General features: G+C 47.5%; 1 protein-coding gene and 1 long non-coding RNA gene across 2 annotated transcripts; both read right to left on the bottom strand.

Annotated features, from left to right (window-relative positions):
• Positions 1-2,199: 2,199 nt before the first annotated feature.
• LOC135823752 (uncharacterized) lies at positions 2,200-5,787 on the bottom strand. Its single transcript, XM_065336593.1, has 2 exons — positions 4,605-5,787; positions 2,200-3,977 (listed from the first exon to the last, which is right to left on the bottom strand). Exons 1-2 carry the CDS (start codon positions 5,104-5,106, stop codon positions 2,845-2,847), a joined length of 1,635 nt encoding a protein of 544 aa, XP_065192665.1. The 5' UTR covers positions 5,107-5,787; the 3' UTR covers positions 2,200-2,844.
• Positions 5,788-9,379: 3,592 nt separating this feature from the next.
• On the bottom strand, positions 9,380-11,885 carry LOC135823751 (uncharacterized). The gene is made up of 2 exons (XR_010554744.1): positions 11,063-11,885; positions 9,380-10,228 (listed from the first exon to the last, which is right to left on the bottom strand). It is a non-coding gene; the product is annotated as an uncharacterized LOC135823751 (long non-coding RNA).
• Between the last annotated feature and the right edge of the window lie 2,732 nt (positions 11,886-14,617).

Genomic DNA, 14,617 nt, shown 5'->3' with positions numbered 1-14,617 from the left:
AGAGTCTGCACCTACTGTGTTGGCTGTCGAGTATTGCTCTTCGTCGGATGGTTGCAGCACTTTGCCTCCTGTACAAGATGCATTGTTCGGATGCGCATCCCCTTCTACAGAGGATGCTGCCACTCCAGCAGCCCCAACACCGAACAGTCCACTCCACCCGTAGTACATTCCAGAGGTGTAATGCTCACGCACACAAACTGGCCAATGAACTTCCAGTCCGTTCCCGAAACAACCTGTGTCGAGCCTACCCTCACGCAGTTGTCCCCGTCTGGAACCAGCTGCCCGCCGGAGTCTTCTCTGGTCCATTCTGCACCAAGCACTTGCAACACTTCAAAGTTGCAGCCAACCGCTATTTGAAGACCAACGATTGGTCGTGGGCACATGACCATCTCTTATTATCAGCATCATATCTGCCTCACCTCATGACTTCCAAATTCCGCTCCACATACTATTCCCAATAACGTCTGTTCTTCTTTTCTCTCCTTCTCCTCCTAGCACTGTCTGTCTTATCCTTCCCCTCCTTCTAATGTACTGTCTCTCCTCCTAACATTTCGTATCATGTACCTGTCACTCCTTTCATTTTTCTTCTTTTTTTGGTGCGTTTTATGTCCCCATGACGTCGAGACCTCAGGTCGGCTGAGGCCAAAAAGTCTCACCATCACTATGCTCCCACTATGCAATTTTTTTCTTTGCCTGTGAGCTGTGATCATTGTTAAAAAAATAAAAAAATAAATATAATAAAAAAACTCCTAGAACCCGCGGACAACTAGCTTCTCGTCATCCTTTCCGGATGCAATGGCCACTTGCTTGGACAGCACCGAACTACCTGCTGAGGTCATTCCCCTACACCTTCATTGCAGCATGGAACGACATTCCTGAGCAAGTCATCCCGGAGCCTCCTGCATCGAAGGGAATTGCAGGCCTTCAAGTCACGCATACATGTATGTCAGCACCTGATGCGCCAGGATTGGTTGTGGGCAACAGCATTCCATGGCTAAATTTGACGGTACAATGTACTCCAATCTCCAGTCTCACAACGACCACATTGTCTTCACCCCCACTGAACTGTACCTTGTTCCCTTGAGCTCCCGAAACACCGCAGTGCAGAATGTTTTTGCGTTGTGTTTCTTTTTTTTCTTCTTTCCTTTTTGCTCCTTTTGGTGGTCCCTTTCTCGCTGATCCAGTGCCTGTGACGCTACTCTGCCTGGCAGCAGCTCCGATTTGCCTTCTCCGTCTTGCTCCCCCCCCCCCACCACCAATGCAACCAACGCAGCGGCTTATCCATTGGCATGGCTTCCCAAACTAATCTGGTACTCACTCACCCACCCACTCACTCGCTCACCCTCCCTCACTCATCCGAGTCATCCCCCCCCCCCATCTCTCTCTCTCTCTCTCTCCATCATTCTCTGGGTCATTCTCTGGCTCTCAGGCTCTAACTCTTTCACACACAGACTTTCTTCTCTCCCTCTCCCCCATGGTGCGTGATGTGCGCATTGATCCCGAGGCCACTGGTGGTGGTAGCGCACTTCACCTCACCGACCCAGCTTTATAGTGCCTACACGCCCTCTGTAGTCACATATGTTCTCTTGCTGTTGTCGTTGTTGGTCTCTTCCATTCTATATTATGTAGGCATGTGCACTTTCATACAAAAAGAAAAGAAAAAAGCCAGTCTTCCTGCCATAAATGCCGGTCTTGTGCTTCTTTCTTTCACCGCAACATTACACGCCTATTTTGGTTGTCAGTGACGAACGATTTACTTGCCCACTTTTTCTGAATAACATGAGTTTAATGCACAAGTTCTTGGTTTGTTTTTGGATTTTCTTTTGGGCTTTGGAGTTGCTTGCTGTTTTGAAGAAGAAGAAAAAAGTTTGTCAGTATGCCCCTCTCTAGACCGGGCAGGGATGGGGGGGGGGCGAAGCTTTATTGGAGATTTTATGCTTCATTGACAGCTTGGTATGCCTCTTCTCGGTGATTTGTATAATGACTACTTCAAAGTATGTTTACAATTACCATGCAAAACAGAAGACGTGAAGTTGTGACAGGAAGCAGGAGGTGGAATGAGTGCATGGGGAAACGGTGGATCACAGCAAGCAAGCCAAGATTCATGGAAGGCATCATCGACTGCGGATGGCAGTGCTTGCTGCGCAAAGAACAAAGTTCGATCCCGTTAAAAAGTCGCGAATCACTACACAAGACACATCACTTTTGGAATCTCGTGTTATTGATTCTTGCTTTGTATTGCTGTGGTCGTGCTGCTTTTGAGCATAAACGATCGCAAAGGTATTGTTTAACACCAGTAAGAATAACAGACAGGGTGTCTCATCTTGGAAGATTGTGAAAATAACTAACTCTACAGCAAGCCGATGTGTGGAATTCAGCTGAGCAATAGCCATTATTAAAAATTCGAGTATCAATACGTCTCACTAGCTGAAGAATCAGGTGCGTTAAATTCGTCCTACATTCACTTTGAAGCACATACATGTACATGCATGCAACAGCTTTGTTTTGCCAAAGACGACACAACACACATTTGAATGATAATAGGTAGTGCTGCGACCTTTCGTTGCTAACTCTAGCTGCACATACATGTACATGTGCAGGTGCGCATTGTTTATGCCAGTCGGTGTTCATCACAACTAAATATTGCTTTGTACAGCCATGGCGGCGAAACCCTGCATCTGGTCATGAGATGTGATATGGATAATTTATAATAATAATACTGAATCAGGCGCCGAAATCATCCTGAAATCAAGCGATCAAGTTTTCACAGCATTACGGCACAGAAGACAGCGCACCGAATACAGTGCACAGAAGACAGTGCACAGAAGACAGGGTGTTGGGACTTCATGAGTACTGTCCGTGACTGCAGTACCAATCAGACGTGTAGTCACCGCGGTCGCGACTGCTGCTGCGACCGCGCTGCTGCACGCGTGACGACATGCGCTGCTGCTGGTGGGCCAGCTGCGGCGGCAGTGGAGCCTGATAGTCGCTGTGTCTTACCGTCGCCTGCTGCCGCTGGTACAGAGCAAAGGCATTCACCAGGATGCTTTTCTTCTCCTTGGCAAAGCTCACCTCACTCCCGCTGACGCGCAGTGTGTCCAGCTCTCTGCGGCAATTCTTCAGCGCTTGCGTTATGATGCCTCTCTCGGCGCCCTCTTTCCTCGCCCACATCTTCGAAAGGTACGTGCGAAGCTTCTCGTCCAGGGGCGTGGAAAGGTACGCCTGCAGGACGGATTCAAATGCCAGGCAGCGTGACTTGGCCCGCTGTAAGTCTCCACTCCACTGCATCAGCTGGAAGACGGTCATGCGCTCGCGGAACTCCATGGCCGTGCGTCCGCAGTACATCTTCAGTAGGTGGCGGAGAATGTCCACAGCTTGCCAGTTTGAGGATAGTGGACCCGGCAAGTGGCAGCTGGCTTCTTCCATATCCATGCATGGCGTGATGGGTGTGCCGGGGATTGAGCCCGATGAGCAGCCACTGTCGTACGACACACACGATGTGGCACTGGAGATGGAGCTTTGCTTTTGCAGACGCGGTGGCGCATTCGTACGAAGGTGTGTCGGCGTGGCTGCACAGCTGCTGCTCAGGGACGGAGGGTTGGAGAATATGCTGCTGACGCTTGGCGAGCGGCCGGCCTTCTTCAGCTTGGATGTCTTCGCCGCCATGACCAGGCCCTCAATGTTGCCCTCGGTCAGTGTCTTGGATGGCAGCTCGTTCCACGCGGCGTGAACTAGGGCCACGCAGGCGGCGCTGCGCCGAGCCTCTCCCCGCGTCGCGCAAGCCTGCAGGGATCCGTAGCAGCTGCCACCGGGGACCGTGGCGTAGGCCATGTACTCGCTCTGCTTGAAGTTGGTCTGGACGATCTCGTAAGTGACGGTGGCCGCTTCGGACCTGGTGCAGCGCTGGTGATCCGGAGAGTCGAACACCCCGGCTTTCAGCGAGTATAGCTCCTGTAGTGCTTCTACTACCTGTAGATCTAGGGTACAGACATAGATACAGACATACAGATTGATTGATTGATTTTTTGATTGATTTCTATTTCACGGATCCTCCAAAGGCAAATAGATGCCTATCGAAGGGAGTCTCCTAAGTAAGTATGGAAAATGAGAAAGTATGTTCGTAGGGGAGAAGAGGTAGAAGATACATTAGAATATAGAGTACAAAAGAAGTAAATTCAGTACTTCGGGTAGTACATTGCATGCTAAAGCTACAGACACAGACGCTCACAGAGTGGAAAGGATTGAAACACATCATCGATACCGTATCCAAGAGGTTTTACGACAGTCAGCTAATTGATGTACGTGGGTCAACGGTTGCCTAGCTAGTCCATCCGGGGTAATGCATATAATCACGTGGGACCTAATGTCAACTGTATTTTTGGTCTACTGATCGTCTATTATCTGTGACTTAACATGCGCCGACTTTGTATCAGCCACGTTTACATCAAGTATCCATGTTACAACGATGCCGTATTGATGCACTCTCATCTTTGTAACCTTCTACCAACACAAAGCCAAGGAAAAATTAGCCTTAGGCTCAATAGACTTGTAGAAATAAGTAAATTGATTCGTGACTGAGGATAACAGTGATGTGTTTATCTTACCTGCTGAGCGCCATGTTGGCGAGGGACGAATTGGTCGCGAAGGCTGCGTGCATAATCCATCGCTGATCATCATCTCGTGTGTTTGCATGCTGTCCGCAATGCTTGCGTCGTGCGTCTGGGCAATCTTGTGCACGACTCCGAGCAGTGACTGCGAACAGTGCGGTATTCGGCGGACGCGTTCTATAATCTCATCAATGACGTCCTCACTCAGTCTCCTTCGCTGCCGTCGGACCGGAATCGAGGCGGAGGATCCCCAAGACCCGTCGCTGGCAAGGCTGCAACGACTGGATCGCCCACCGAATCCCTCATCGACTGTCTCGCCAGTCGGTGTTCGTCTCGAGTAGCTGGAGTATGCTACACTTTGACGACTAGACATGTTGTCGGCCAGGGCCAATGGGGCCAAGCGACGGGACAAATATGTCTCGCATAGCTCGTCATTATTGACGTAGCTATCCACTCCTGCGCTATGACGGCGTGTGAGCGGAGGATGATGTCTGGCCATTCTACTGACAGAGGAATCCGACCGAAGCGAAACAACAGGCAAAGCAGGAAAACGAGTCAAGACGACAACTGCCTTCTTCCGCCTTGCTCTTCGCTTTACATTTTAGGATTTGACTCAGCATTGCTTTGTGGATTCCAATTTCTCCTCGCCTTCCTGGCAATCCTCGCGGGCCATTCTTCGTTGCCATTCTTTCGCTCCATCCAGCCCTTGCCACCGGCTGTGCTGAGGCCAGTTCGCGGCATTCGAAGAGACTCTTGACAAGACACCATGCTCGGAGGCACACACTTGATCAACCAAAGACCGATCAGCTGTGAACGGCCACGAAGGTACGCAGACAACAACGACCAATGCATGTATTCTATCACATACTCGTTATACAGTCATCTGAGCACATGCCCCAGTCAGCTGAAGATACGCTTCAGGCGCGAACAGCGGCCGCTCTACACGGATAGCATCGTGTACTCTGTCCCGGGCCAAAGCCTCAGCCTCCACAGTGCATGAATATGGCTACCAAGCACAACAGACTCAACTCGATATTCGTGCACGTAGTCTCGAAAAGTTGGAGGATCTTCTAGCACCTACGCCTACGGGGATGAATTCAATGAAATCCAATCAGGGAAGTCTAGTTTGCACCCTGTTCCAGTGTTCGCAGGTCTAGGGCTGCACAACTTAATTTAAGTCAACGGATCGGATTTCATTGAGCTTGAACTGGGCATGAACATTCACAGCTTCCCCGTCTAGATGTGCTCCTTGTAATACAGAATACTAAAAAGATCGGAGTTGAGCCCAGCAGAAAGCAGACAGCTTGGATAATCCAACTTCCAAGTCCAAAACGTGAGACCTATTAAACGTACATGTAAGACAAACTGCCAAAACAACAAAAGCAATAGTCCAGATTTGAACGAGGGGATTTGGGATAGACGTGGGCCAACGGGCTGGCTTTCTCTGATCGCCAACACTTAGTAGACTTCCAGCCCAGGCCTGGATAAAATTGGGAATCGCCAATGATAATGTTAGCACATCTTTTACGATTGTCTGGACACGATCAACACCAGTGTAGATCTACAAAGCGTCACTACATCGTCCAATGTGGCTGGTCTACAGACTCAGGGTCACGATAGGACCGACGGCGAGTGATGGCTCCAAGGTTCAAGCCGCTGAAGCCGATACTGCTTGAGCCAAGCCAGTGAGCTTGTCACTCATACTATCGGAGAGCACAACCCGTGCTCTGTCTGGTACGATGTACCAGCCTCAGGCAGGGGATGGATTAGCGATTGTGCCGACCACAGACATGCTGCGAGCATGTACAATCATGTACATGTACATGTATGAGTGGGTATCATTCTTTAGTTTTCACCAAGGAGTCGGTCGAGAAAGTGTTTTCACGACTCCCTGGTTATCACTGGTATGCACAGACGCAATCATGTAGATGGCCCATGGAGCAGATTTTAATACTAGTACCGGTGCACTCCATATAGCATAGCACTCCACTTTCTAAGTGCTTTCTGTGCCTTGGGGCAGAAGTCATCCATGCCCCAAGTCCAAGGAGAAGGCCTAAGGGGGCAACTCACTGCAATCCCGAGTTTCACAATTTCACAATATACATGTAAAATAAAGAAACAACAGCAACAACAACAACAACAACAACAACAACAACAACAACAACAACAACAACAACAACAACAACAACAACAACAACAACAACATGTACATGTACATGTATACGTATACACGAAGAATGAGTGCTGATCAGGTACATGTACATGTAGGTCGAGATGTACATGCTGATGTATCGTTGTTCATGATTCAAGGAATGCATGGATGCCGTACAATGACTATGTACTGAGCGGATCTCATGCAATGGTGCAGAGATACATTCCTGACCAAGCAGTACACGTATAAATGTACATAGTTTTACAAAACAACACAGTCACAGGCCATACCGTGTGTGCGTGTGTGCATGTTATACACCGTAACACTGCTGCTCAATGCAAGATAGGCGGTCAGCCTTTGGGTCATCCTAGTAAATAATTTATTACTTTATAAGAAGTAAAGAGCACCAACAGAGTTATATACGAAGTCTGAAGAAAATGTTGAACGGTCTCTGCTGGGATGACGACTACACCATAGGCTGGCTCAGCGGTTAGAGCACCGCTGGCCTCAGGCGACGGTCCCTGGTTCGAGTCCTGGTGGTGACAGTCAAATTTTCTTCAGACTTTTCCCGTTTGCGTCTTTCCCTCACACCAGTAAATAAAAGAGTTATTATTATTTTAAAAAGTGCATATCTGGACGTTCCTTGGAGGTACGTTATACTGAAGGTTCACTGTAAATGGCAAGTACTAACCAGATCTGGTGAACCCGCGAACGAATCCAGTAACGTGGAGTGGATATCAAAATATGTGACGTTCAGATGTATCCTCTTGGAGACCGAAGGCATCCCATGAGAGTGTAATTATGGCATGCAGTGCAGACTCTAAAGACAAGGCAATGTTGATGAAATCGGTTACTGTTCGGGCCTAGTGAGGCCATTGACGAGAGACAAGCATCTATGTCACGGTCCATCTGTCCCGGGCGGAGAAGAATGGTCCTTTTATGTTGCCGATGCCTGCATCAGAACCTTGAACAGCAATCTATCAGCGCACACAGGCTGAGTCTGAACAGACCGGCTGTGCGATTACTAGTTCAAGTGCTCATAGTCGGGATTAGAAAGCATCGTTTGGCTACACATGTTCCAACTAACTGTTCCAACTGATCAAAGCGCGGCACATACATATACATGCATGTACGACAGTAACCGATGCAAAAGCAGTACAGAAAACATTCTTGAATCTGAAATCTGCCAAATGAGTTCAAATTTGTTTACAATTCTTGAATAATACTTCCAAACGTCCTACCTCCGCACGCGCTCTCCAGCCGACCTCCCTCAGTCCACCTGTAAGTAGTCTTGTTCTTGACATGGGCAAGTCCAAGTAACTTGGAGTCGCTCTTCTGATTTTGTTGTTCTTCTTCATACTCTAAGCAACGTTCTGCATCTTACACAGACGGGTTAATTCTTTACCCTTTCGGATCATTCGACACAGAAGTGCATTTAGCAGGGAGTGATGCTTTTCTTCCAGGTTTGCCCAGTCAAACGTTCGATGGACTTCTTGTGAAGTTGTGTGCTTTGGAGTTCGGATGGCAGTCGTGAGTCAGTCAAGTGTCAAGTCAGGTCGGTGGAAAAAGCGCGAGCTCCGGCGTGGGGAGCAGGCTACTTCCTTACACACGTAAAAGTATCGCCAGTGTCGCTACCACTATTCATTCTCGCACTGTTGTGATGAGGGCGGGTTTCGTCGTGACAGCGTTGCGAATGACCTACAACTTGGTCCTCAACGCCTGTTGTACCTATCCATGAGTGACACTGACTCACCCTGCTATCTGGTGTTTACGAGGTGCTTGCCATGCTAGAAACGAGGCATCTCTGTACGTCCGGTAGGCTTGCCGAGTCGAAGGTTCGATGGATTTCTCGTGTGCGCTGGATGGCAGTTGTGACTCGTGAGTCAGTCAGGTATCAAGTCATATCGGTGGGAAAAGCACGAGCTCCGGTGTGGGTTGCAACCTAATGATATAATTATAGCCTATTTCATTCAGTTTTGTCCTTCTTTCTCCTGTCTGCTGCCACTTCTGGAGCGCTTTCGGCGAGAATGTTCATGGAAAATTCATCAATGGCGTTACATTTAGCATACGAGCCTCCGGCCACAAACGTGACCACAATTCGCCAAGAACAAGATGCGGGCTACAGTAGGCAATCCAAACTACGCCAGATCTCAACAAGAAATGTGACTTTTGGAATTTGGGAGGTGTTGTTTCATTGAAGTAGAACATGCGTAGTACACTGTATATAGATGAACTTTCATTAGTTGAGGGAGTTGAAAAGGGAAACGTCTCTAGAGAAAAATTGACTGTCACCACCAGGACTGGAACCAGGGACCCTGCTTCGCTTGAGGCCTAGGTGTAAGATGTAGCTGCCATCCTAGCAGAGAGCTGAGTATAACATCATGTTCTTCAGAGTTCGAAACTCACGATTCCTGTGACATTACACAGGCTTGGTGATACCTTTTTGTAGAAAGCTTTTACCGGAGGATGTACCCAGTGTGCTGACAGTGCTCAACACCGCGGAGGCAGAGCGTGATACAGAACAGAACAACAAGGACAACCAAGGCTTGTTTGCTGCTACTTCAAGTAGCAGCAAACAAACCTTGATTTCATGCTCTCGCAATCACCAGGCAACAGAAAGCAAATTTTATGTAAGCATGAGGCTACATCTCAGGCTATATCAAATGCAGCGCACTTCAAAGTAAATAAAACATAGTTCTCATAAAAAGGTTGAACCTTTGCAACCGTTCCCTCAAAGTCATGAATACCGGTATTATGGCGGTATTATGGCGGTATTATGGCGGTATCATAAAAGATTTTAAAATAGACAAGTCAAAGTTCAAGTTGGATACATGCACACACAGTATGGGAGGTTACGTTGGGCATAGATGAGTCCCATTTTAAAAGCCGACGTACATGTAGGACTCCTTGTACATTAGCGTGGTATAGAGGTCAATTAATTGAAGTACATGTATTCACCACGCCAGCATCATTCAAGGGTGAGAAATCAGTCCTGTCAAGCTTCATGTAACATCAAGTCAGTGTTGTTCGGTATTCTTCAGAAGTATTTTTTGTAAATATAGAAATCCTATACGGCGCAGGGCTTGCATGGTATAAGACGGCCTAGTAGATTTCCTAGCCGGTTCCCTCTTCGTCGGCTTGTATCATATCCACGATCTGAAATGTGCGAATGCACTCGACTTCGTCTCCGGCGACGGTGAGTCGAGGGTTGGGAAATGCGCCTCAACGTACGAGCTATCTTGCTGCCATCTGCGGCCTCCTGAGCTGCTCGTTCACCTCGTGGTGTAGCCCGTATGACGTTCACGCTTGTGTTGACTGGGGCGGTTTCCACGGGGCTGCGGCCTTCTTGGTCAGTATCTACGGAGTCGAGGCGGCAGGGCATGATGTGGTATGGATTGTGCTGGCTCAGTTCAGCGTTTCCAACTCTCTGTAGGGAATCCAGACCCCTGGCCCTTGAAACTGCAACGCCCTGTTGTCCAGAGGAGGAAATTGGTAGACGTAGAAAATAGTGGTTAAAACAACGCAGTGTCGCAAATGGCTGCTCAGACAGTGTGACTATTAATATACAGTAAAACCTGTTAAGGCGACCACTCGGATAAGGCGACCACCTGTCCCAGAAGGCCACTGGAACCAGGACCAAGTGATGCCATTTCCAGTCAAATGACCCTGGATAAGGAGACCACCTGGTAACAGAGACCAGATTTTGAAGGTCCCTTGAGCGGTCGTCTTAGACAGGTTTCACTGTAACTACCTGTACGTATACGTACAGGTACATGGACTTGAAGTTCTAATCTGTATTGCTAGTGGAGAGGAAATGCCACGATTCATGTTGTACGTGCTTCCCTAGCTGCAGCTCATGTTTGGCATTTGTGGTCGTTGTAAAAAATACACAAAGACATGTACATGTAGTTCTGAAGAACTGGTGTTTCTGGCAGTGGATTACTAATACCTGATGCCATAATGATAGGTAATAGTGTAATATTAGTACATGTACATGATTGTATTCCAGAATATTCCGTAAACAAACGACACGCCATTTTTCAGTTCCTGTTTCCGTTTATGCCCCTCCGAGTCCCTCTACGTTCACAATCGGCCCCCTTACGATAGACGAGTAGCGCTCTGGTGCATGGCATACATGTAGCACAGTTGGGTTATCCGATTTAAAACAAGAATAATAATTAACTACAACATGAACACGAATTTGGACTGCGCCCTGCATGAGCCAAAACAAGGCCAAATACACCCCGCATGTCAGAGTGGTATTCAACTACAAGTAAAAGACAGTACAGCCATCAGTACTTGCCTCATTGCCAACGCCATTGGCTGACTCCACACACGTCCCAATGACCTCATCTCTTTCTGGAACTTGAGCCGCATTGGACGCACAGGCCGCCACGGACCAGAGGTCGTCCTGCTCGTACGCCGAAAAGTAGGATCGCCGACGGTTTCCACGCTCCACAGCCATCATTGCAAGCCGCTCGACACGCGTCGCCGGAATGATACTGAAAGGTTGTGAAGCCGCGCACGACACTGGCACACGATTATGGATAATGTACACTGTAGCACATCACAGCCGGTATTCGGTGCTACTTCCTTGCAATGCTGCCGGGTTTCAAGGAAATGCTTCCAAACTGCACAAAAGATAGCCTGCTAGTAGTTGCTAAGTGCCAAAGTGCCAGTGTTTCCACGAATTGCGAATGAACACTGACAATAATAATTATAGAATTATGGCTCTCCTTGCGCATTGAAAAGCGAAATACTGAGAGTTCAGCACTCTGCCACTGGCTTTATAAGTGCAGGCCTGGGCTTTAAATTATGGGGGATAGACCCTACTTGTTGAATGCGTGGGCCGTGGAGTGAGTGAATCGTACCACTCTTCACTGATGAACGTGTGGATTCCTGCATGTATCCCGATAAGCTGTCATGAAACACACCAAGCTTTGTTTGCCAGAGGAGGACGTACATGTACTTCAAACAAATACCCGTACATGACAGTCTAAATGGCATTTCTGTTGTGTCCTTTGTGGACACATCAGCGCAGAGTGCTCAAACAGTAACTGACAAGTCAGTGAGCTCTGCATAACGCAAAAAGCAAAGGCACTACTACCACACGAGAGTCCTCAACTGCTACAAGAGCAGGAGCGGAATACTCAATCTGCCGACAAAACTGTTTCGTACTTTTAGTCTAAACAGTTTAGATGCTAGTACACTCATGCTAGAGTCATAGTACAATCATGTACTATGTAAGTATGTTGTTGGTTTGACAGCATGAAACAAGGTGGGGGACGCTGTGTTCGGAAACAGTGACCTTACTCCAACCATCCACGGTTGGCAGAGCCCGGACCATTTGAACCATATGGGTGTTGATCCCGGTTCTGACCCTCATTATGCTAGGGGAGTTTAAGACTTCTCGTTACGTCAGTCGTGTATTCTTCGATCGCTCCTGCCCTGGATGTCGTCCTGATCGTAGAATACACGACTGACGTAACGAAAAGTCTTAAACACCCCTAGCATAATGAGGGTCAGAACCGAGCTCAACACCCATTATGGTTCAAATGGTCCTAATGGACCGGGGCTCTGCCAACCGTGGATGGTTGTACTTGTAGTAAGGTCACTGTTTCCGAACACAGTGTCCTCTACCTTGTTTCATGCTGTCAATCTAACAATATGTGTGAACTATAACAAGGTTTATCTAATACTAGCTTTGAACTAACTCTATGTTACATGTACATGTAGAATTGGGTTATAGTACCAATAATAATACCAATCATAATACCAATCATAATACCAATCATGTACTAGTACATAGGCATAGGCATGTAATGTACCGTCGACGTCAAGTAACTGAAGTAACGTAGTTGAATCAAGGGCGATTTGGGCTTTACTTCTGCGGCTCAGAAAGGCTTGACGTTCGTGGGCGTCGCGTGCGTGGGACCACTGTTCTGAACTGAAGTCAAGTAAAGTGAAGCCAGTCACCTTCACGTCTGTCATGATCATGAACCGTTCGACAAGTATTGCTGACTGTACTACTAGCACGTCACTACTCCTAGCATAAGTACACTGTGCGCCACATCATGTTGATGATAGTACTGCACAGTGTACTGGGAGAAATCGGACAGCATGGATTGACTGCCATTTTGACGTTAGCTCCTTTAGTTGTCAGTTTTTTCTATTTTTGTACGAAGCTCCGAGTATTAATTTAACAGCGAAGAGAAACTGCACAAGGATACCGCTTCTGCAATGTACATTGTACAATCACATCATGTACGTGCCACACACCCACACACGCGCAAACATGTCTTTAAATATGCACTTGTAATACTGTCGGCGCAGTGTGGGGTTAGAGAATGTTCAGCCAGTACTACTGGAGTGCATGCTAGTGCCACCGTCTCCGACTCCGTCACTCCGTGACACTAACAGTTGCCGTTGGACGTCACCATCCTGTACAGACTCAGTGTACAATGTACGTACATGTATCGTGCAAGTACAATGTACATGTCCATGATGTGACGTCCATGTCTTCTTCTTTTTCTTCTTTTCCATTACCTCAACTTATGAATATTTTTTCTTCTTTTCCTTTTCTTTTGGACTTCTTTTTCTTTTTCTTGTTAGCAGTGGTTGGCTATAAAAACTTAAAAGCCTGCAATCGCCATGCAAAATGGTCATTGGCTTCCCCAGCCATGTATTTCTTGTAAAAGAAAACTAAACATGATCCTATTCTATTATTCACTGGTTCATCATGTCCGATGCAATCCGACAAAGTCCATGGCGACTGTAACCAACCTTGCATGCAAGGGAGCACTGAGCATCAACGGCTGAGACAGGCTATCACTTGATTATCACCAGGGAGTAGTAAAATACATGTATTTTACTGTGTGTATTTTACTATTTTACTACTCCCTGATTATCACTGACAAATGTGACACTGCATGATAGGGAGCCGGCCAGGTAAAATATATTACATGTATATCAATGAAAAGGGTGAACTGCGCACTCATTCTAAACACACATTAACTTTCAAGGCAAAGTTGGTGGGTCAGCTCCAATAACGTTTTCTTGTGATATTCATCAGTTGGATTAATTAAAACATCGCATTATTGATACGAGAGAAACAAATAACAGAGGATATAGAGAGAAGGTGCAGGTGAAAGTAAATTATCGTGTCCGTTCTCGAAGGGAGCTCAGGCCCAGGTGACCCGCACCAAATGAAATAGTAATACTGATTATTGTCTAAACATTACTGATTGGCAGAGGATCGTCTGCAGGAGCATTGCTTGCTTGCTTGTCGAATCAGATATACAGGTGCACTGGATTATGCAATGTTGTGGGCATAGCCAGCCTTCTATATCTCAGTATCATTGAGATTAGGTTGATGCGACTTCGGCGATACTGATTGTTGTCCCCGGCGCGGGCTTGCGAATTAAATGGTCTGGAGGCAACAACGTCGTGAATGGCCAACGGTCCTCAGCGCTTGTTCAGCACCTCCATGAGCGACACTGACTCACGCTGCTATCTCAGTGGTGTTCACGAGGTGTTTGTCGCGCTGGAAACGGAGAGTCTCTGTAAGTTTGTATCCCTGGTGGTGTTTGGGCCTGGAGAGCACTATTATAAGTGGTGGTCTCCAGGCACAATCTTTCTCAGCCTACTCACGCTCAACTGGTGAGGGGTGAATTCCCCGAAACACTGTGTATTGAGCAGGGAATGGTGCTTTCTTGCAGGTTTGTCGTCGAGTAGATGGTTCGATGGACGTCTCGTGTGCTCTGGATGGCAGTCGTGGGTCAGTCAGGTGAGAATTCAAGTCGGCAGGAAAAGCGCGAGCTCCCATGCAGGGAGCAACACACAATTCCCACTCATGGAG

Source organism: Sycon ciliatum, chromosome 8 (assembly GCF_964019385.1).
Source record: "Sycon ciliatum chromosome 8, ocSycCili1.1, whole genome shotgun sequence".
NCBI lineage: Eukaryota > Metazoa > Porifera > Calcarea > Leucosolenida > Sycettidae > Sycon > Sycon ciliatum.
This window is presented reverse-complemented; position numbering and strand designations above follow the sequence as displayed.